Source organism: Paroedura picta, chromosome 8 (genome assembly GCF_049243985.1).
Source record: "Paroedura picta isolate Pp20150507F chromosome 8, Ppicta_v3.0, whole genome shotgun sequence".
Lineage (NCBI taxonomy): Eukaryota > Metazoa > Chordata > Lepidosauria > Squamata > Gekkonidae > Paroedura > Paroedura picta.
In genome coordinates this window covers 46,283,990-46,305,233 of record NC_135376.1, presented here as the reverse complement: position 1 = coordinate 46,305,233, position 21,244 = coordinate 46,283,990, and the positions used below count along the sequence as shown (strand labels likewise).

The 21,244-nt window shown below is 42.4% G+C and overlaps 1 protein-coding gene across 2 annotated transcripts in view; it reads right to left on the bottom strand.

The window, feature by feature from the left end:
- Positions 1-386: 386 nt before the first annotated feature.
- Positions 387-21,244, bottom strand: part of CNNM2 (cyclin and CBS domain divalent metal cation transport mediator 2) — a 108,194-nt gene continuing 87,336 nt past the window's right edge. Inside the window, exons 3-8 of one of the 2 annotated variants that reach the window (XM_077349588.1) lie at positions 20,957-21,094; positions 17,747-17,916; positions 11,274-11,367; positions 6,697-6,762; positions 1,554-1,738; positions 387-1,417 (exon numbers count right to left, since the gene is read on the bottom strand). In XM_077349588.1, the coding sequence (XP_077205703.1) occupies positions 1,208-1,417; positions 1,554-1,738; positions 6,697-6,762; positions 11,274-11,367; positions 17,747-17,916; positions 20,957-21,094 (863 nt within the window). In that variant the 3' untranslated portion in view covers positions 387-1,207. The remainder of the gene's footprint in view (positions 1,418-1,553; positions 1,739-6,696; positions 6,763-11,273; positions 11,368-17,746; positions 17,917-20,956; positions 21,095-21,244) is intronic. The other variant, XM_077349587.1, reaches the window with a different exon arrangement.

Here is a 21,244-nt window from a genome sequence, read left to right as displayed (position 1 = left end):
CCTTGAGTTTAGAATATCCCAATGGCATTTCTGATCCAGTTCTCACATCTATGCAGCTATCCCAGGGATCAAGTGAGAGGAAGTTTAAAAGGTGATTTCTAAAAAGGAGAACTCATACAGCTGTATAAATGCTGCTAGATGCTCCTCTCCAACACCATTTGCTTAGAACACACCCAATCCATCACACACCAACCCAGAAGGCGGTAAAGTGGTCCAAGAATATGTGGTGATGTGCTCTGGAAGGTTTACTTTGGCCATCATCAAAGCAGCATTGTCACAGCAAGGGTTTTGGGTGACTGGTGAACTGACATATAAGACCTTTTAAAGGTATGTACTCATCAAGGTAGCCTAATTATTTCCCCAGAAGAAACAGAAATACAAATGTCTGGGAATAAAATATTTTGTATAGCTCTCTGGAAAAATGTACCGCCTATAGTTTCACATGAAAGATCAAAAGTCCACCCTCATATATGGCACACACCATTTTTTGTGACACCTTTGAGCATTTCAGTAATTTTTGCATACAAAACGCAAAATAATGCCTACCCACAAGATTAGCTAGACTACACCGCCTGTCTCCCAAGAGTGAGATGCCACAGATTCCTTAAATTTCATTCACTCTTTGTTCTTAAAAAACACGCACACACACACATTCTAGTACCAGTTTGCCATTTCAACAAGAAGAAAACAAAGAGATGGGAGAGGGACATTTAGGCAAATTCACAAACAATAAAACAGCTTAACTGGGAATGTCCTGCAACATTTAAAACTGCAAAATACCTTTAAAAAACATGATTTTTCTTGAAAAAAAATAAACCACAGCTGTTGGTTTAAACTTTTCTTCACACCTTCTAGCAGATGAATTAAACAGCTGGAAAAATAAACTCGATTCTGCTCCACTAGGAAAAATTTAGCCATTCACTCCAAAGGAGTAGCTCACCATTCCCAAGCGGTGCTTAGATGAGGGTTGCATTTTTCTCTGCAACCGTCTCTCACTTTCTGCATTCCCCTTCCTTCCCATTTCTTTTTCTACACCCAGGTTGGGCGCGAAGTCTTTGGTCTCAGAGAACTGAATGCAGCACAACTTAATAAGCACATCCTAATGGTATTCACAGTCAGGAAGATGGCATGGGGGAGGCGTGAGGGCTGGTCCTGAGGAAGAGCAGGGCTGGGATGGAGAACTGAGGGAGATGCTGCCAGTCAGCTCCTAGATGGCGCCTTCACTGTGCATACTGTGGTTGGACTTGTTGTGAGTCACACAGTTCTGTTCATTCAGCAGGTTTGCCGTCTCATCTGGCAAACCGTCATGTAGTTCTGTAAGAGTCAGTTCTATTTTAGTGGTTTCACTGTCCGAGGACTGAGGTGTTTTGTCCATCCTGGATGCCATGAGGGCATTTTGGTACTGTGGCCTGGAAATCTGTGTCAACCATATGAAGGGAAAGAAAAGAAAACCCACAATTAATATTTTTTATTTATTATTATCAACATGTATTAGTCATACACACCTATGTCATACACTCCTATGCACACTACCCATTCTTCACCTTTCCTACCTTAACATACTGAATGTCTGAGACTGCTTTCACTGAGTAGTCAGGAACATACACTTGAACAAATGAAGAGTTAAGCTGGTTGTTGCTATTCCCTAATGTTGGTGTCACAGCATCAATGCGATCCCCTCTGTTAAGAGAGTCTGAATGATTCAAGCCACAAGGACGAGGTGGTGATTTGTTTTCAGCTAGAGAAAAAAGGATGAGAAAAATATACTTAGCAAAAGGAGAAATGAACATCATTATATCTGAAAGACATAAGTTTATGGGATAGTTTGGAAGGTTACTCAAGCAGATTTGGAAAGAATTTAAGCAGCTTTTCCATTAATTCCCAACCATGTTTACTCCGAAGTAAGCCGAACCTTATTTCCAAGCAAGTAGAGAATAGACTATGTAGTTCGCTTTTACACCTGAAATCACTTGCAGTATATTAGTTTACCAGCACAAATCAAGGTGATTGTGCAGTTTGCCCAAAGACCCAGAGAAGTCACTGAGGGATGAATGAGACAAAATTATCATCCAGTTTCCAGGATTAAAGAATAAATAAACTACAGGAGTTTTATGAGAAAAACTGCCCCCATTTCAATATTGTACAAACCGAGATACCCAGTGCACTGCCATTTAGTTCTATTCTCAGCTGTTTCTGTCCTGCGTCAGATCTAGGCCACTTCTTATGTTACCATTGGAAATTTTAACTTTTTGGCACTTTTCAAGCACCCTAAAACCTGATCATTTCCACATTACAGTTTGGCTCATTTTAAAATCTCAATTTACAATTTAAAAAATGTGGTGGACTTAAAAAACAAACAAACAAACCAAAACTGTAGCTTTTCCTTCCCATTTTAATTTCAACTTCTGTTTAACCTGGTATAAAACAACTTCTAATGCAAAATACCTACTTTTAAAAACTGAATTTACAATCCTCTTAGGAACTTTGAAAAAATGCTTTTATTTGTAATGAAGCATCAGGAAAATATTTTGTCAGGCATCAGACAACATAATAGTTAATGTAATAATAATGGGGCTTGACAAATAAGAAATGGAAGAGTCTTGTTGATCCATAGGTGGGTAAACATTTAGAATCATAGAATAACAGAGTTGGAAGGGATTTCCCAGGCCATCTAATCAAACCCCTGCATAATACAGGACATTCACCCTATCGCTCATCCACTGTAACCCGCCACCCCCTTGAACCTTCACAGAATCAGCCTCTCCATCAGATGGCTATCCAGCCTCTGTTCAAAAATTTCCACAGATGGAGAACCCACCACCTCCTGAGGAAGCCTGTTCCACTGAGAAACCTTTCTAACTGTCAGGAACTTCTTCCAGATGTTTAGACAGATTTCTTTTGAATTAATGTCATCCCATTGGTTCTGGTCTGTCCCTCTGAAGCAAGAGAGAACAATTCTGCTCTATCCTCTACATTGCAGCCTTTTAAATACTCTCTAGGCTAAACAGACCAAGCTCCCCCAATCTTTCCTCATACGTCTTGGTCTCCAAACCCTTCACCATTTTTGTTGCTCTCCTCTGGACATGCTCCAGTTTGTCTACATCCTTGAACTGTGGTGCCCAAACCTGAACACAGTACTCCAAGTGAGGCCAAACCAGAGCAGAGTAAAGTGGTACCATCACCTCCTGTGATCTGGACACGATACTCCATTTGCTCTCACTCAGCCCAACTTTTGCTTCCAGTTGATATTATTTACTTCTGTAGGGTGGGGATGGGGCAGGGTTATGAAATCACAGAGGACAGACTGAAGCCCAAAGGGACACTGGGAAGAGAAGCACTTTTGAGTGCTGTTCCAAAACAATTGTCACTGAAAACCCTTAAATTTCTATTAAAACATTATACTTATTACCCTTATTTATTACCCTACCATACAATATGCCTTTTTATTTAACTTTAATAAAATATATTCTGCTTTCTATAAACTGTAACTGAGGCAGCTTAAGAGACAATGTATAACAACAGTTATTAAACTCCCAATTCATATTATATATCAACTATAAACACACATAGGAATTAATTACTAAAACCTTAAATAATATCTGATTAAAATAATAAAATTATAAAAATCCTAAAACTAGCATTAAAGTCCATCAATGCATACCAGCCATGGAAAACAAAGGAAATCTCTATTTACAGAGGCAGCAAACTGAATACCATTGCTACAGACAAATGTCAGAAGGAAGCCTTGGCCTCTATTCTCTTTTTGTCAACTATCCAGGATCATTGGTTGGCTATTGTGTGAAACAGGATGTGGTCTAGATCAGATTTGCTGGCAGGGGCTCATGGGAATTGTAGTCCATGAACATCTGGAGGACCACAGATCGACTACCCCTGGTCTAGATGAACCATTAGCCTGATCCAGCACATCTCTGGTTCTTAAGTTCACCAAGCAAGCCTAAAACCTCAGCTTATAAAAATACATTACAATGATGAGGTAATTTAAAACAGAAGGCAGTTCTTTGGTTGTCCCCTTATCCCTAGCTACCCTGGCTTTTATAAGTCAACAATACCTCTTTGAATTAAGCTCAGAAGCAAACCAGCAACCAGTATAAAGATTTTAAAATTAGTGAGATGTGTTTTTAGATGTTGTACCACCAAGCAACCCAGCCATCTAATTTTGAACCAAAGAAGTTTCCAAACGGACTTTCCTAGGCAATCCCATACGGGCTGCAAGACCCCATAAATGCCAAGGCAAGCTATTCACCTGGCCAGGTAGGACTGGAAGCACCACACCATCGGCCCCCATCCTCACCTAGTCCAGAAGGAAAACATGGTTGAGGGGGCTGAAAGCTAGTAAGAAATTCAGGAGACTCAACAAGGTTTGTTAAGCCTAGATGGCCAGACAAGTTTCTGATTTATAAGTAGTCCTGAAAACTGTCTGAAATGGGTCCAGAAAGCCCAGAGCTATGCTGCCACTTCACGCTCTAGCACCTTGCCCCAAAGGGGAATATTTATCACATACTGATAATTACCAAGATTTTAAGGAGGGTCTTATAATCACCAAAAGTGGATGGAAAGATTCCCTCCATTAACAAACATTCACTGCTCCTGATACCCACCAATGCAATACCCTTTGGCTAGCCGATATACACCAAGATGGGAAAAGGCCACGTATACATGTGGTAGGAGGCGCTTCCTCAGTCAACTTGCCCAGCTCCTTAAGGCTTCAACAACTGAAATTCATCCATACAACTCTGATGAGATTGCATTCCAATAACAACCTGAAACTGATCTTGTTTAACAATGACATTCACGTTCCTATGAATGTGAGCATAATGCCTGGAAACAAATCACAGTATTGGGTTGTGCAGTCAAGGGCTCCCTTATCATACTGAACAGTTCTGTTGTATGGCATTGCTGGCAGAGAAGTAGAAATGCTTTGTTGGCATCACTGCCACAGAGCATGATTACAGCTCTAAACCTTCTTTGGACACATTCACCATAGGTTTTCCTCCATTTAACTTCTAGCAACCTGTTTCAGCCCTTCAAGTTCACCTTCAAACCAATTAACAACTTTTGCTAAGAAGGAAGACATTTAACAGAAATCATGTTCATCCTGGTCATTTCTGTATTTCAAGACATAGACAAGATCATCACCCATGGTAACTGGAAACTCCCCAATGGCTGTCAGGAAACAATCTGGATCCATCAACATCTAGGGACAGACCATCCTACTTGTTCTCCCACATCTACAGGGGTTGCCAGCTTGAGGGGGCTGGAAGGTATGAGAGTATTAGAAACAATGTTGTTTACCGGTACCTGTGCTAGTTTGAAAAGTTTTGGGGGAGTATGGTTTTTGCAGATAACATTTCTATATGTGGCAATGCACAGAATCCGTAAAGAAAAACATCTTTAAACCTCCCCCCGCTCCGGAGGAGCGGGAGGAATAAAGGAGTAAGGGCAAGTGGGGAGGAGTTAGGGCGGGCCCTGTCTGGGATAAAAACTCAGAGGGCCCAATCAGGAGCCGCGAAGCGGCTCCTGATTGGGCCCCCCGAGTGTCACTCGAGGGCCAAGCAACCAATGGGGAGCTGCACAAAGCGCGGCTCCCCATTGGCTAGTTGGCCCAGCCTTGCCTGGGCCGGCCGGGAAGTTGCCGCTCAGAGGAAGAAGCCTTCCCCAGCGGTAAGTCCTCCGGCCAGCTTCCCCTCGCCCAGGGAGCCTTCTGCCGGGCCCAGGGCAGGCTCGCCTGCCCTTGGGCCCGGCAGAAGGCCACAAAGCCCACTCCCGCCGTCCCGAGCCTTCTGCCAGGCCCTGGGGCACCCAAGCCTGCTCCTGGGCCCGGCAGTAGGCCGTAAAGCCTGCCGCCGCCTTCCCGAGCCTTCTGCCGGGCTCTGGGGCAGCCGAGCCTGCTCCTGGGCCCGGCAGTAGGCTGCAGAGCCCACCGCCCCCGTCCCGAGCCTTCTGCTGGGCCCTGGGGCAGCCAAGCCTGCTCCTGGGCCCGACAGTAGGCCGTAAAGCCTGCCGCCGCCTTCCCGAGCCTTCTGCCGGGCTCTGGGGCAGCCGAGCCTGCTCCTGGGCCCGGCAGTAGGCTGCAGAGCCCACCGCCCCCGTCCCGAGCCTTCTGCTGGGCCCTGGGGCAGCCAAGCCTGCCCCTGGGCCCAGCAGAAGGTCCCAAGGCCACCTACCTTACTCTGTTCCTCCCTTCCTCCCAGCATTCTCTTTCTCCTTCCCTTCCTCCCAGCATTCCCTTTGTTTTTCCCTTCCTCCCTCTCTTCCATCTGCCTCTTTCTGGCTACCTGTTTCTCTCCCTCTTCTTCTGTCTCTATCTTCCTCCCTTTCTTTCTGTCTTTCTGTCTCTCTCCTTTTCCTCCTTCCTTTGCCCCATCCCTCCACCCACCCATCATGCTAGGGCCCGCTGTATTTTGCCCACAGCGGGCTTAATATCTAGTTCTGTATATTGTAGATGATTAGAAAACCAAACGTAACTTTGTTTTAACTACAGAGAGAGTTAATGTTAATAGCAAAAAAGAACCTTTCCACAACCAAATACAAAACTGTGTTCACTTTTCCGTGTAAGCTCGGGATCTCTGTTTCTCCTGCATCTCTCCAACAAAGAAAGTTATCATATAAACATTCCATGGGCATATGAGGTACGTACAGTTGCAAGAAGGGTAAACAAGAAGCATGCAAGTTTACCTGGAGTACCTGCTGCTAATAATTCAGTTCTGCTGACAACAAAGGTACGAGACAAGGACAAGGGAACTAGAAGATAGAGGGAAAAAAATAGATAAGATCAGGACCAGAGAAGAAGCCATCTGTAATCAACAAGAGAGAAATCAAATTTCAATTTAATGGAGAAATCGAGTACAGTTTAAATAAGAGAAAAGTAAAAGACTATAAATCAACAATGAATAGTTGATCAGATAATTACCAATAATTAGAAATCAGACTCTGCATGCTTCCTACTTACTAACCCTAAGAAAGTCAGTCTTTGAAATGGAAAACAACATTCATCTTGGGTTGACCAGGCATTTACTAAGAATCTAAATAAATAAACTGCAGCAGATGTCAGACTATGCTGTTTAAAAGAGGTGGTATTTTCATGAATTCATCCATTTCTATTTTTAGTAACCACTATATAAATTGATAATTAATAGCCCATCTCACCAGCCAGCATGGGCTTTGTAAAAACCAGCCAGCATGGGCTTTGTAAAAAGAGTCCCCCAGTAGAGCATCCAAGTGATCCTTGCTTCAGTGCTGTGCAATTCCTCTCCCCTCCCACATAGGAGGGTTTTAAAAAAATCAGTACCATATATACTCGCATATAAGCTGAGTTTTCCAGCAGTTTTTAGAACTTAAAAGACCTCCTTGGCTTATATGCAGGTAACTGATTAACAGCCTGCCCCCAGCCAGCCAAATGCAACATTGCATTTGCAACCTGAGCTCTTTGCAAGTGAGCTAGTGGCCTCCCGTTAACCTTTGCCTTCTGCAAAGATCTTGAAAGCTTACTCTGGCAGCCTGTAGGACATCAATGGTTTGACTGAGGGATTCTGATATTTTCCCCCCTTCTTTTCCTAATCACTTCTTCCAAACTATTCTTTTGGTTTCTGTGTATGGGGTGAGGTGGGTTTTGGGGGTGCTTTGGGATTTACTTTTTTTTCAGTTTCTTCTTTTATCTGAGACATTGTTTGCCTTTTCTTTTTGGGGTTGTGTTTCTTTTAAAAGTTGATTTTTACAGTTCTTTCTATCAGTTTTCAGTTTTACAGTTCTTTATTTCAGTGTTTTGTTCTGGGGGGCACTGTAGCCCAGTTTGGTAGCTGTTGTACTTGTTGTAGTAGGTTGCCAACTTTGGGTAATATTGTTCTGCTCTGGTTTGCTGGCCTGGGGGGCACTTTTTGGTCCTCCTGCCAGAGCTGTTCTCACAGAGCAGTTCTGTCAATGCTCTCAGGGTGCCTGGCATCAAGAGAGGAAGGGAAGGTAATTGTAAGAAGAAGAAGAAGAAGAAGAAGAAGAAGAAGAAGAAGAAGAAGAAGAAGAAGAAGAAGAAGAAGAAGAGTTGGTTCTTATATGCCGCTTTTCCCTACCCGAAGGAGGCTCAAAGCGGCTTACAGTCGCCTTCCCATTCCTCTCCCCACAACAGACACCCTGTGGGGTGGGTGAGGCTGAGAGAACGCTGATATCACTGCCCGGTCAGAGCAGTTTTATCAGTGCCGTGGCAAGTCCAAGGTCACCCAGCTGGTTGCATGTGGAGGAGTGCAGAATCGAACCTGGCATATCAGATTAGAAGTCCGCACTCCTATCCACTACACCAAACTGGCTCTCTTTGAGACTCCTTTGGTTAGTGAAAAACGGGGTACAAAACCAGCAGCTATTCATCCTCTTGACTTTTCTGTATTTGTTGGGAGGGAGGCTGGATGGGAAAGCCTGTGATGATTGAGCATGGATTAAGTGCTTAGGCCAACCTGTAAATTTACCAGTTGCCTGCTGCATTTCCCACCCTGGGCTTATATGTGAGTCAATAAGTTTGCCCAGATTTTGTGGTAAAATTAAATGCCTCGGCTTATATGCGGGTTGGCTTATATGCAAGTATATATAGTAATTAACATATCACCATAGAATTAAGCTAAAATGATATGTCAACTACATTTCTGAAGGCCTGAAAAAAATCCTATGGTAGCATGGGGAGGTAATGGGGCAAGGAAGGCATAGTAAATGATCCATTGCTACTGTGAAAGCCATTGACATGTTGATGCAACCCATACTGCCTCTGACATCTCCAGGCAAAGCAACAAGCATGACAGAGGATCTAATTTTTTCTTCTGCACAGCCATCTGGCTGTCACCAAAGGCAGCAACCTCAGGATCAGTTGCAAAATGTATTTGCAGGAATAAGGCTGATTCCGCATGGGGATGACGCCCCAACATACCGCTCGTCCAGAGGCAGGGGAAACTCCTGACACCACATGACGTCAGCACCGGCCAGAGGCTGCCCTGCCACTGGCCCAACACAGGCACCTGGAAGCCGCGGAGCAAGGGAACACAGGGAACTGCAACATTCCGGTAGGCAGCCAGGATGCCAATGGGGCCTCTGCCAATGCATGGCCATGTGTCGGTAGACAATCTGGGTTCTGCGACAGGACCCAAGTTCTCACTGGCCCGTGCAATCTCTGAGTCTGTTTTCATACTGTGCCAAGTAAATACTTGCAGGATCCTAATCTTGTTCTGGGCTGGAATCCAACGTTCTGCCATCCGTTTAATTCCAGAAGTGAATTTTCAGAAGTTTATTCTAATGCAGGATTCTCAGAAAGGAAAAAGGCCAGGTAGACCTAATCATTTGTGTGACAGCTCTGTTTACCTCCCAGTAGGCCTCTTGTCCAACTACAGCAGATTTAATTCTCCTTTGTATGGTGTTTGATAGACACTGAACCTGGATTCTCCATCCCAGTCCTTTCATGTTCATTGACGTATTGGGACTCAAGAACATGCTCTGTTCACTTTTAGGACAAGATCTGTATGGAGCTTTGCACTGTTCAAGATATGAGGGATGTTTCAAAGCAATTACATTGTCACTTTCCACTTGGCTAGAAGTTTCTTTCAGTCACTATGAAGACAACCATAAGTAAGTCTACTCAGAATCCTATTCATTCATTGAAGCTTACTCTCAAGTAAGTTTCCAGGAAAGTATCCCTAGGATGACAGTGCATATGTAAAACATAGATTTGAGCCACCTGAGACTCTTGAGGTGTGGTAGAGACTTTATGGGCAGGATGAAACAAAGTGCTGGGAGTCAGATAGAGGTGGGGAGAGCTGCCAGGCAGCTGGCTAACAGAGGTCATTACCAGAGGTCATTAACCTGGGAGACTCTGGACAAAGAAATAAAGCAATGCAATGTTTAAGCCTATTCACAGCCATCCACACAGCCAGAGAGACATAATGGAAAGATCCAGGAAGCAAGCTTTCTAAAAGAGATACTAATGAGATCCACCACAAGATGCGGGGTGCTAAACACCTTTTGCCCCTTGTAAACTGAGGACCGATAACAACAGATTAAGATGCTGACAAAATGATTTGCAACTGGAGAAATCTCTGACCTGCCAGCTACTGATTTACTACTTTTAGCCCAGCAGCTTTTCAGTATCTCTTAAGGGTGGTTAAAATAACAGTCTGGGGGTATGCATTTGGCTAAACCAAACTGAAAAAATACTTAACCGGTATTGTTCTGGTATTATTTAAGCCAATTATAGATTCTTTGATGATCTGATCAGTTACTGGTATAGCTGACTAAAATAAAAAACACATTTTTCCAGCTTTTATTTGGGCATATTCAGCAATACAGATCAGCTGGGGTGGCGGAACCTCTCAGCTCCCTCTTCCCCAGCTGAGATACCTCCCAGCCACATGCAGATCCTGGGGACAGCTTCTGGTGCATGATGGATTAAACTGCCTGGCAGCAGAAACGCTCCCAGCCAGGTCAGCATTCTTGGGGAGGTCTCTCCCGGCTATCGTGCAGATCCTGCAGACAGCTTCTGCTGTGGGGGGGGGGGGTTTAAATAATCTCCCAGTCAGGTCTGCGCACAGAAGGGAGAGACCTCCATGCCCCATGCGGTTTCCGGGGACAGTTTCTTCCGCTGCTGGATGAGCCAAGAACTTTTTAAAAATTCTTCTTGGGTCTACTGGACACACACAAAATATGGTGTTAATGAAAAATCTGAATACCATACCGATATTTGGACCCAACATTTTTTTGCCACCCCAAACAAACAAAAAATTTCAGGTTCAATAGACTCAAACCAGAAATAAAAAATGATTTTTTTGCACACCCCTACTTTAGATACTGAGCCTTTTGTGACGCAGGGTGGTAAGGCAGCCAACATGCTGTCTGAAGCTCTGCCCATGAGGCTGGGAGTTCGATCCCAGCAGCTGGCTCAAGGTTGACTCAACCTTCCATCCTTCCGATGTGGGTAAAATGAGTAGTCAGCTTGCTGGAGGGTAATATGGTAATGACTGGGGAAGGCACTGGCAAACCTTCCTGTATCGAGTCTGCCAAGAAAACGCTAGAGGGCGTCACCCCAAGGTTCAGACATGACTCGGTGCTTGCACACCTTTAGATACCAGTTTGTTCCAATAAATATTCTGTGGTTCCCAGTAATATTATATCTTATAACATTTAGTTTAAATTTCATCAAAACCTGGAATGGTTTCTCAGTCTCTTTTTTATCTTGGCAAAAGTGTGTTTTTAAGAAGTGATTTCAGACAAAGATTTGAAGGATTTACCTGGTGATGCTGTGAGAGCCATCACTCCATAGTAGGAGAAAGCACCAGCTTCAAATTTCATTCCCTCTTTTCCAGCCTCCACTTCCACCTTCCCCTGTGAAGAAAAAATGAAAATGGGTTTAGAAGTATGTTGGATAAGGGTTAATACTCTTCCTTTAACTGAAGATCTCATAGTAGTTTTGAGGCCCTCCCCCACCCACATTTTGTTGCTTTCCTTTTTCCTGCGAGGGGATTTTCACATACTGAGATCTATCCTGTGCAGTTTCTAAATCATGAGTATAATTTGGTGAAAGGAGTTATGCAGAGCTTTACATAGTTCACAAAGGTTACTTACTGCCTGTGCAAATAAAATGGTTTTGGAGCCTCCATAGTCTTGTCATAGATACAATGCTATATGGAATTTCCATTAGGCCTAGAGAGCAGTTTGTTTTTAAAAAGCAAAAAATACTTATTTCCCCCCCCTAGAATCTCTTACTCAACACCTACCTCCTTTCTCTATGACCTTCTTAAAAGTAAATCAGTCAGAAGTAAATAATAAACCATTCTGTTTTTATGGAATGTATCCTTTTATTTTTAGGACCCTGGCTACATGTTGCATGCTTTTATCAAATTATATATTCAGGGTATTGCTACAGAGTCCCCTATGGCTCCACAAATTTCTAACTTATATATGGGTCAATTTGAGGAGAAATTTATATATTCAAAGATGAATCCATTTAACATCGAAAGGCAGTTGTACTCATTTGCAAGAATTTCGATTGGTCCCTCCGATTGGTCCCTCCGATTCCCAGCCCTGAGCAACAGTGAGCCGTGCGCAGCGCGGCTCGCAGTTGCTCCTTTGCCGGCGGCCTGGCGCGGCGGGAGGCGCAAAGCGCCTCCCACCGCGTCAGGCCGCCGGCCAGGGAGCACCTGCCAGCTTCACGTAGCCCTGAGATCCAGCAGGGAAGGTCGCCGCCTCACCGCGCTGCTGCAGCCTCGCCTCATTGCCGCGCCACCACAGCCTCACCTACAGCCACAACACGGGCCCAGGTAGGTCTCACTGTGGTGGGGGCCTGGACGAGCCATGCCGTGCTGCGCCGCACCACCGACTCCCGAGCCCCACTCATGCGGCGTCCCACTCCCGCACCGGCCCTGCCGACTCCCGAGCCCCGCTAGCGCCCGCTGCATTCAGAGTGCAGCGGGCTTATTTACTAGTTATTTGATAAAGCTACAATTTGTAGAAGATCTACTGCATAACAACAAAAGCAAGTTGCAGAATGAGAGGATAACAGCTTAAATTATAACCATATCAGTATATAATTTTAATGGAATATATATATATAAACTGGAATATGTTGTATGATATTTCACTTTGTGATAAAACCGCCCAACGTTTTAAAAGAACATCCAGTTTAAAAGACAAATTGAACCATAGGTAGGTTCCCACAAATGTACAAAGAACCATCCCAGGAGCAGGTTTGCACAAAGGCCATTTTTAATATGGACACTCCAGGTATTGTAACCTAACTCAAAGTATGAAAAGTTTCCTCAATCCCTTTGACAAATAAGAATATATTCTTGATAGCTTCACAACATTCATTTCTGAAGTTCAGAAATGGCTGTATATGTCATCAGATGTTTTAGAATAGGATAAGTGTAGGGAAGACCTCTAGAAAATTAAAGACAAATATAATAGAACAAAGAAGCAACATACTTCGCAGATTAGTTGGGAACAGCATTTTATAGAAAAAGAACATGGACCCACTGATTTCAATTCTGTTGGTATGGGGCTGCTGGCAAGGGTCACCTGCCTTGCAGCTGACGTTGATGGACGAGCCATCAGCTCTAAGGTGGGCAGTCCTGCTTAAAATGCTCCCCCTTGCCTTGACAGGTAGGGGGAGCCTTTAAAGGGACCAGATCACATGCCTTACAGCTGACCATGACAGTGCAGATGAGATGTCACCCTCAGCTCTAAAGCAGGTGGCCCTGTTGCCTCCAAAAGCTCTCAACCCAACCCTGTCTTGGATGGTGGGACTGGAGCCTTTGAAGGGACTGGGATTGCACAATTTATAGCTGAGGGTGACAGCCAGCCTGGCTGTCACCTTCAGCTCTAAGGCAGGCAGCTCCTCTGTTTCAAATGCTCCCTACCAGTCCTGCATTAGCAGATGAGGGGCGGAGCCTTTAAAGGGACCGGGGCTGCCCATGTTGCAACTGATGGTAACAGCCCAGTCATGTTATCACCATCAGCTTAAAGGTGGGCCGCTCCACTCCCTTAAAATCTCCCCCCCCCCATCTTGGCAGGGGCCTAGCTCAATTTCAACACTCCCCAGCACTACAGCTGATTATTAGAGAAAGTGAAAAAGGCAGACTATTAAATAAATAAATAAATAAATAAATAAATAAAGATAATAATAAAAATAAACCATTTGTCTATGAAGCAAAAACCCGCCTTAGGCATAAAAGACATACCGCTATCTCATGAATATCTGATGAATATGGAAGAACAGAATTCACATGAGATCAATATACCAACGGGCTCCTACTACCAAAAATATCTGATGTATAACTAGTGCTATATTCCTTATTCTAACTTTAGTTACCTTGCCTATAAGAAGGTCAAAAAACGGTCTAGACACATTGTACCTCAAAGATGTACCTGGGTATGGGAGTCGTGGTTACGAAATCAGACGAATGAATGATTTACTTCACACACAAACACATAAAAACGCATCTCCATGAAACAAAACCAATCCAAGTAACTTTTCATGCAGCATACATATTTCTAGAGCACCCGCTACCTTATAAATTGGGTTAGTTCAGATTCACACTGCCATGACAGATATCCCGTATAAGCCAAAATTCATTTGCAATACATTCCACAGTTAGATTTCAGGAAGTGAGAGGAAGACCAACTTAGTGGGAAGGAATGTAGCATCACACTGATGTAGCATTGCATTAGGAGTAACTAAATGCCAGTAAAATCACAGCTGGCCTAACCTGAGAAAACAATGCAGAGTCTAAGTCTAGGGTAGGATTCCTATGTGTCATAGAGTAAGTGAATAGACTGTATTTATTTCTTTAATTTATAGAATGCACCCTTCCTGCAAAGTGGGCTTGGAGCAGTTAACACCACAAAATCATACGTGCAAAAATTAAAACCATAACATTATGAGTTTATACAATGATACATTGGACCAGTAGTAGTTAAAAAGTCTAAAATGGGAGCAAGGGCTCTGATTACTCAGTCATAGTCCAGAAAACATTCCTACTTAAAACCTAAGAATAACAGAAACACTTTTAGTGCTCATACACAGAAAAGCAAGAGTGCCGTTCCTCTGGCGTCTCTTTACACATATGCTGAGAGACACAGCCTAATGGCAAAATGAAGACTCAGCAGTGAAGAGAATTCATCACAGTATAGATAGTTCTGCAACCTCTGACTCCCTCCAACAGCTTTCCTTTCTACTCTCCCTTGCTCACTCCTGGCACAGCATACCTAACTCTCACCTGTCTCAATAACATGCTAAGTCACTCAGTTCTCATTTATACCCAGAAACTGAACTTTGATGTTTTCAAGGGGGGCACAGGACTCACACATTTCTCGATCTGTTGTTAATTCTTTTATCATCTGGCTGCCAATTTGCTGCTATTTATATGTCTTACCAATCTTAACTACATTTATTGCTTAGTTATTTATGCATCTTTACTCTAATTAGCCATTCCTGGCAATGCCCCCCCCCCAATATGTAACATTTAAGGAAATCTGTTTTAGTGAACACACTAAACATCTCAATTCCTATTTGTACCCAGAGCTGAACTTTCTCAGTGTTTGGGTTGCCAGTGGACTCAAACTTCAGCCTGTTCATTAACTCTTGTGTTTGTATGCTGATTTTCTGCTATTCCCAGATCTTGAGAACTACATTAAACCATTTGCAGCTATAATTGCCCAGTTATTCATGCATTTTGACTCTAGCTAGCCCTTCCTGGCAATTATTTCTGCCCCCTCTGCCTATATGTAATGGTTCTAATCAAAGATTTGGAAGGGACCTGTCCGTGTTCCACAGGCCATGTGACACATAGTTATTCTGCCAAGCATTCCATTGATTTAACACTGGTGAACTCTACTGTCAATATAGTTTGCAATGTGCTGAGTGCTGAATTGGATTTTATTGAAATTATGATTTTATAATTGTGATTTATAATTGTTATGTTTTAGCCAGCCTAAGCTCCATCCTAGGAAGGGAGGGAATGAAAATCTAATAGACAACAATGTCCTGAAGCAATACAAAAATTCTGACAAATGAAAATACTGCATAGAAAAAATAGCCTTACAACCTCATTCTCTCCTCCTCGGTGAGGTAGGTTAGGCTTACAGTGAGTGACTGGCCCAATATCAACCAGCAACCTTTTGTGGAAGGGTGGGGATATTAACCTGAGTCTCCCAGATCTTAGTCTTACACTCTACCCACTACACCATATTGGGTTCCTTATAAACTAGAGAGGTTACAATAGCTGCATTATCATTTTAGGATTTTGCCTACATACATCCTAAAAACTTAGAATAGGCAATAGAAATAAAGAATGTCTTTCTCTAATATTATTGAAATACATCGTTCTTCCCCTTTGGGTCCCGCAGCCAGTGTGGCTAATTAATTAAAACAAATGGCAAGACATAGCCAGTTATACCATTTTAGCTTAATGCCACTGATCGCAAGGAGATCCAAAAGATAAAAAAGTACTCAACATTAGCTGGTTTGTATCCTCACAAGCAGACACCTTCCCTGCTTACAGAGCAGAACTTTCCACTGTCCTCAGGATATCATTCTGCTGTGGGGAAAGAAGGACTATTCCAAAAATCTATTTACAAGAGTTCTGCCAGCAGGCAAACTCCTCTGTCAGTGTATGTGGCACCAGTCTACAAAGAATGTTGGCTGATGAATTCAAAACTTGCAGCATCAGAAGCAGATTAAATAAAATGCTTGAATACTTTGCTGATACCCAAACAATTTGGTGATTTTAAAAATTCCTAAAAAATACAATATAACCATTAAGTCGTAAGCTATTTTATATTTATAGACCAGATGGATCCTGCCAATCTGTTCTGCTAATGACTAACAGTATCCTTTGTTGAAGAAATTTAGAGTCCAGAGGCACCTAAATTTGTTCTGCTGCTTCATGACTTCCCACTTGTTTGCTGCAAGTGTCTTCCACTCATGCCAATATATCAAGCATCAAACTGCAAAGGGGACACCATTTTATTGCTATTCTTACTCTATTTAAAAACTGGAGGTACAAAGTCATTTTTACCTTTTGCTTCAGTACAAAAATATTCAAGGCTTCACTACAATACAAACCAAGTGAAGAGCACAAAAAGACACAAGCATGTCAGTAGGTGGTGCTGTTCTCCCAGTGAACATATTGATCTATTGGTTCATAGCAATGCTAGTCTTCAGTCTTCAACACAAGACAAACCATACATTCGCTTTTGATGCACTGTATAAATATCAAGACTATACCTACAATGTGCTTTGAGGTGAAAATTTATCTTTACTGGGAATGGGAGAATATTAACTTCTAACCCTTTTAATTAGCACCTTTACAAGTCTGATTGCTGTGCTTAATTTCTACTTTGTTTCCCTACTTTAATACCATTCTGTAATATAGCTAGGGCAAGCATTTATTTAATACTACCACTTTTGAGTAATGGGGAAAAAAACCCGGAATTGCTTCCCCGTCCTTGGCATATTAGCAAATTTCGTTGTCTTCTAAAAAGGGAACATGAACAACAAGGAAGAGCATCAGGAATAAAGTTATCAGGTAAACCGCAAAGAAAAATTCTATGACATGAAAGAAAGAAAGAAAGAAAGAAAGAAAGAAAGAAAGAAAGAAAGAAAGAAAGAAAGAAAGAAAGAAAGAAAGAAAGAAAGAAAGAAAGAAAGTCCTTTTAATTATTTTTGCCCTGGGTCTTCTAGGAGGCACCTGAGTATTCTGCAGCAGCCAGCAACCTGCAGGTATCTCATGGAGACCTCTGAGTAAGGACTTGTGTTTCTTGTAGTGATGCCAGCCAACAAAGGATCACGTAGAGAATATGGTGGTATCACAGTACTATGTAGCCAATCATATTTAGCGAAAGGTTGCCAGTGAGGATAAATGGAGCTGCTTTCTGGTGCAATACTTTCTGGTGATCCAAGTCAATTCTATTCACTATATATGCATGATTTCTTTTGTCTCCTTTCAGCAAGTCCATGAAAAATATCCAAAGAGAAGGGGGATTTTTGTTACTGTGAAACAGAAAGTTTTACTTCTAAAATTAGTAACTGGTTACATACTTGTCACCATTTTAAACAGAAATACTCGGTAATGTAGTAAAAACATAATAATCATGGCTAAACTGCAATTTGGATAGGGTTAAGAAAGCATTAAGAGAATGTAGAAAATTGTTCAGACGGGGATCTTGGGCTTCCAACATGCTAATACACAATCATAGGCCTAACCTGTAAGATTAAAATGAAGTAATCAACAGGCTTGTTTCGCTGATAGAGGTAGTATTCAGGGGCTTTCTTGTTCTTCTCGTCATACTTCAATTCCTGAATGACATTGGGATGCTTTAAAAGCCTCAGGAGGATCTTCTCAGACATCTGGGATGGGCCAAATGCTTCCACCTCTGAAGAAATAAGAACAACTTGACATAAACCACATAGTGCATCTGATGAGTCTCTGTGGTTTACTAATTACCATGTACTACAACACAAATGAACTACTGAAAGTATAACATTAATAAGCAAAAAGCATATAATGTTTCAATTATTCAGGTTTGAAGATAGTTTCATAAGAGTCAAAATCAGATCAAGTGAGCTAACCTCATTACAGCACAAATAATGCTAAGTGCACTTTCACCGCAAATTCCACATTTTAGAGTGATCAGCTCGAAGCAAAGAAAAATAAATTTTTATCATGAAACAAATACTTTCAAAGATTTCAAAGTCATAACAAACCACCTCTGACCATTCTCAGGCTAATTCTGCAATACTGCAATTTTATTTTCAGAGGTTCATTTCCTCTCTCTAATTAAATTCTTCTTTGCATTGCAGAAATAACAGCTTCCATAGGATAATGGAACTAGAATGTTTTGGGGACTGGGAATGGTAGCATTTACACTTGAACTTGTCCATGGACTGGAAATGGCATAGGTTTTGGTATTTGGCTAGAAATAGCAACTGTGACCTAGATGAAGCAAGAAACAGGAGATCACTTTCTAATTCATAGCTCCATAGCAGCTCTTATGACATTCTACAGAGTTTTATCCTTTTGCAAGTATAAAAGGAATAGAAATAAAAACATACTAATATAGGAGCCCCAGTGATCTGCTATCCAGGGAACCAACCAATTCTACACCTGTCTAGCTTCAATAATGCTACAGCATTAAACATTCCCAGACTATTCAATTTTTCCTAAGTTAGAAATGTGAGTTGCAATTAATAAATTGGCATGCAGAACACCAATAATGAGTCACTTTAAGCTTTATGAGAATACCCTGATCACAGATTTCTAATATCTGTTTGCACATACAATTCTAAAATGTAAAGATCCAGAGAACCAGTATGCATAGTGCTTAGAGCAGGGGCAGTCAAACTGCGGCCCTTCAGATGTCCATGGACTACAATTCCCATGAGCCCTTGCCAGCATTCGTTAATGGGTCTGCAGTGTCATACATAAAGATGAATTTTTTTCAAAATGGCAATGACACAAAGTGGCAATGGGCAAATGAGAACAAGATGCAATTTAGTAAAGGTAAGTGTAAAGTTCTGCATCTGGGTCAGAAAAATGAAAAGCATGCCTACTGGATGGGGGATACTGTGTGTGAACGAGACCTTGGGGTACTTGTAGAAGAAGAAGAAGAAGAAGAAGAAGAAGAAGAAGTTGGTTCTTATATGCCGCTTTTCCCTACCCGAAGGAGGCTCAAAGCGGCTTACAGTCGCCTTCCCATTCCTCTCCCCACAACAGACACCCTGTGGGGTGGGTGAGTCTGAGAGAGTGCTGATATCACTGCCCGGTCAGAACAGTTTTATCAGTGCTGTGGCGAGCCCAAGGTCACCCAGCTGGTTGCATGTGGGGGAGCGCAGAATCGAACCTGGCATGCCAGATCAGAAGTGGAATGTAAACTAAACATGAGCAGGCAGTGTGATGCAGCGGTAAAAAAGGCAAATGCCTTTTTGGGCTGTATCAACAAGGGCATCACATCAAAATCACAAAATGTCATAGTCCCATTGTATACGGCACTGGTCAGACCACACCTGGAGTACTGTGTGCAGTTCTGGAGGCCTCACTTCAAGAAGGACATAGATAAAATTGAAAGGGTAGAGGAGAGAGATGAGGATGATCTGGGGCCAAGGGACCAAGCCCTATGAAGATAGGTTGAGGGACTTGGGAATGTTCAGCCTGGAGAAAAGGAGGTTGAGAGGGGACATGATAGCCCTCTTTAAGTATTTGAAAGGTTGTCATTTGGAGGAGGGCAGGATGCTGTTTCCGTTGGCTGCAGAGGAGAGGACACGCAGTAATTGGTTTAAACTTCAAGTACAACGATATAGGCTAGATATCAGGAAAAAAATGTTCACAGTCAAAGTAGTTCAGCAGTGGAATAGGCTGCCTAAGGAGGTGGTGAGCTCCCCCTCACTGGCAGTCTTCAAGCAAAGGTTGGATACACACTTTTCTGGGATGCTTTAGGATGCTTTCGGCTGATCCTGCATTGAGCAGGGGGTTGGACTAGATGGCCTGTATGGCCCCTGCCAACTCTATGTTTCTATGATTCTATGACATCAATTGCATTATGACAGATTTAAAACAACAGACTCACAACTATGATCATCAACAAGAAGTCAACCTTCTGGGCAATATTAGACTACAGACATTTGCTGATTTCTGTTTGACAGTATAGTGTGATATGCAATAGTAGAAATTATGCTCCGTTCAGTTTATAGGTAGACTGAATAAAAACTAATATAACGTATAGCCTGTGGAAAAATGTCCATATTAACTTTTGCATCTCCAAGCTCTTTCAAAAGGTGGCTTTCTTTGAAACATCTAAGAGTACAGAATCCTTAATTATTTTATTTTTGTGATGATCTATTTCTTCTAAGGATATTGGTTACTAGGTAAGAAACATACTGTACATTACACAGGCTAATCTATAACATTCCCCAGTCCCACTGGAGGCTGCAGTCAGAGGGGTTAGGGAAGGGAGGAGGAGCCTTAATATTTTCACTGAAGGTCATTTTTCCTATCATAATCAATGGAGGAAAACTATGTTTCATGCTAATTCTGAGAGGAAAAAGTTATTTCAGTGACAGGACTGAATCATTCACTGCTTTCCTTTGCATCTGTTTGCAGCTTTCAAGAGTTGCTTTATTTTATTTTTTAAATCCCTGCAGCTTGGTCTTTACTGTGAAGGGATCTCCATATGCAGGGTGGATCTTGAACCTTTCGGTTCAGTTTTAAAGCTACTGGTGCACATCTGGTTAATGGGTCGGGGCCCACACCAATACTGAACAGGGGAGAGAATTTTTAAAAGACAATGAATGATTTTGTACCACCCTCTAAACCAGCCTCTCTGCCAGACAGCACTGCCCCATCCACTTTCTCCCCATTCTATCAACAAACCAGCTGTAGGACCCTGGAGTGATCAAAGTGTGATAAGCCACACATGCCTGTTGCTAGGAAACGATGCATTGCCAAGAGCAACTGTGGTGAGATTTTAACCTTCATTTCACTGTCTGTCTGTTTGAAGGCAGAGAAGTCCTGCTTTCTCTCTCGGTGGGCTACTTTCTTTTTGGTCTTGTTGTCAGCTGGGGATAGAAAAATGAAAGAAATGTTAGAGATTAGAGCCCAGTAAGAACACTGGGAGATGATATCTAGAAGGAGGAATAGCACTGAGGCATCAACACATTCAATAAGTTGTGAGTAGTTTTGATCTGCATCCAGTCGTACAACAAGAA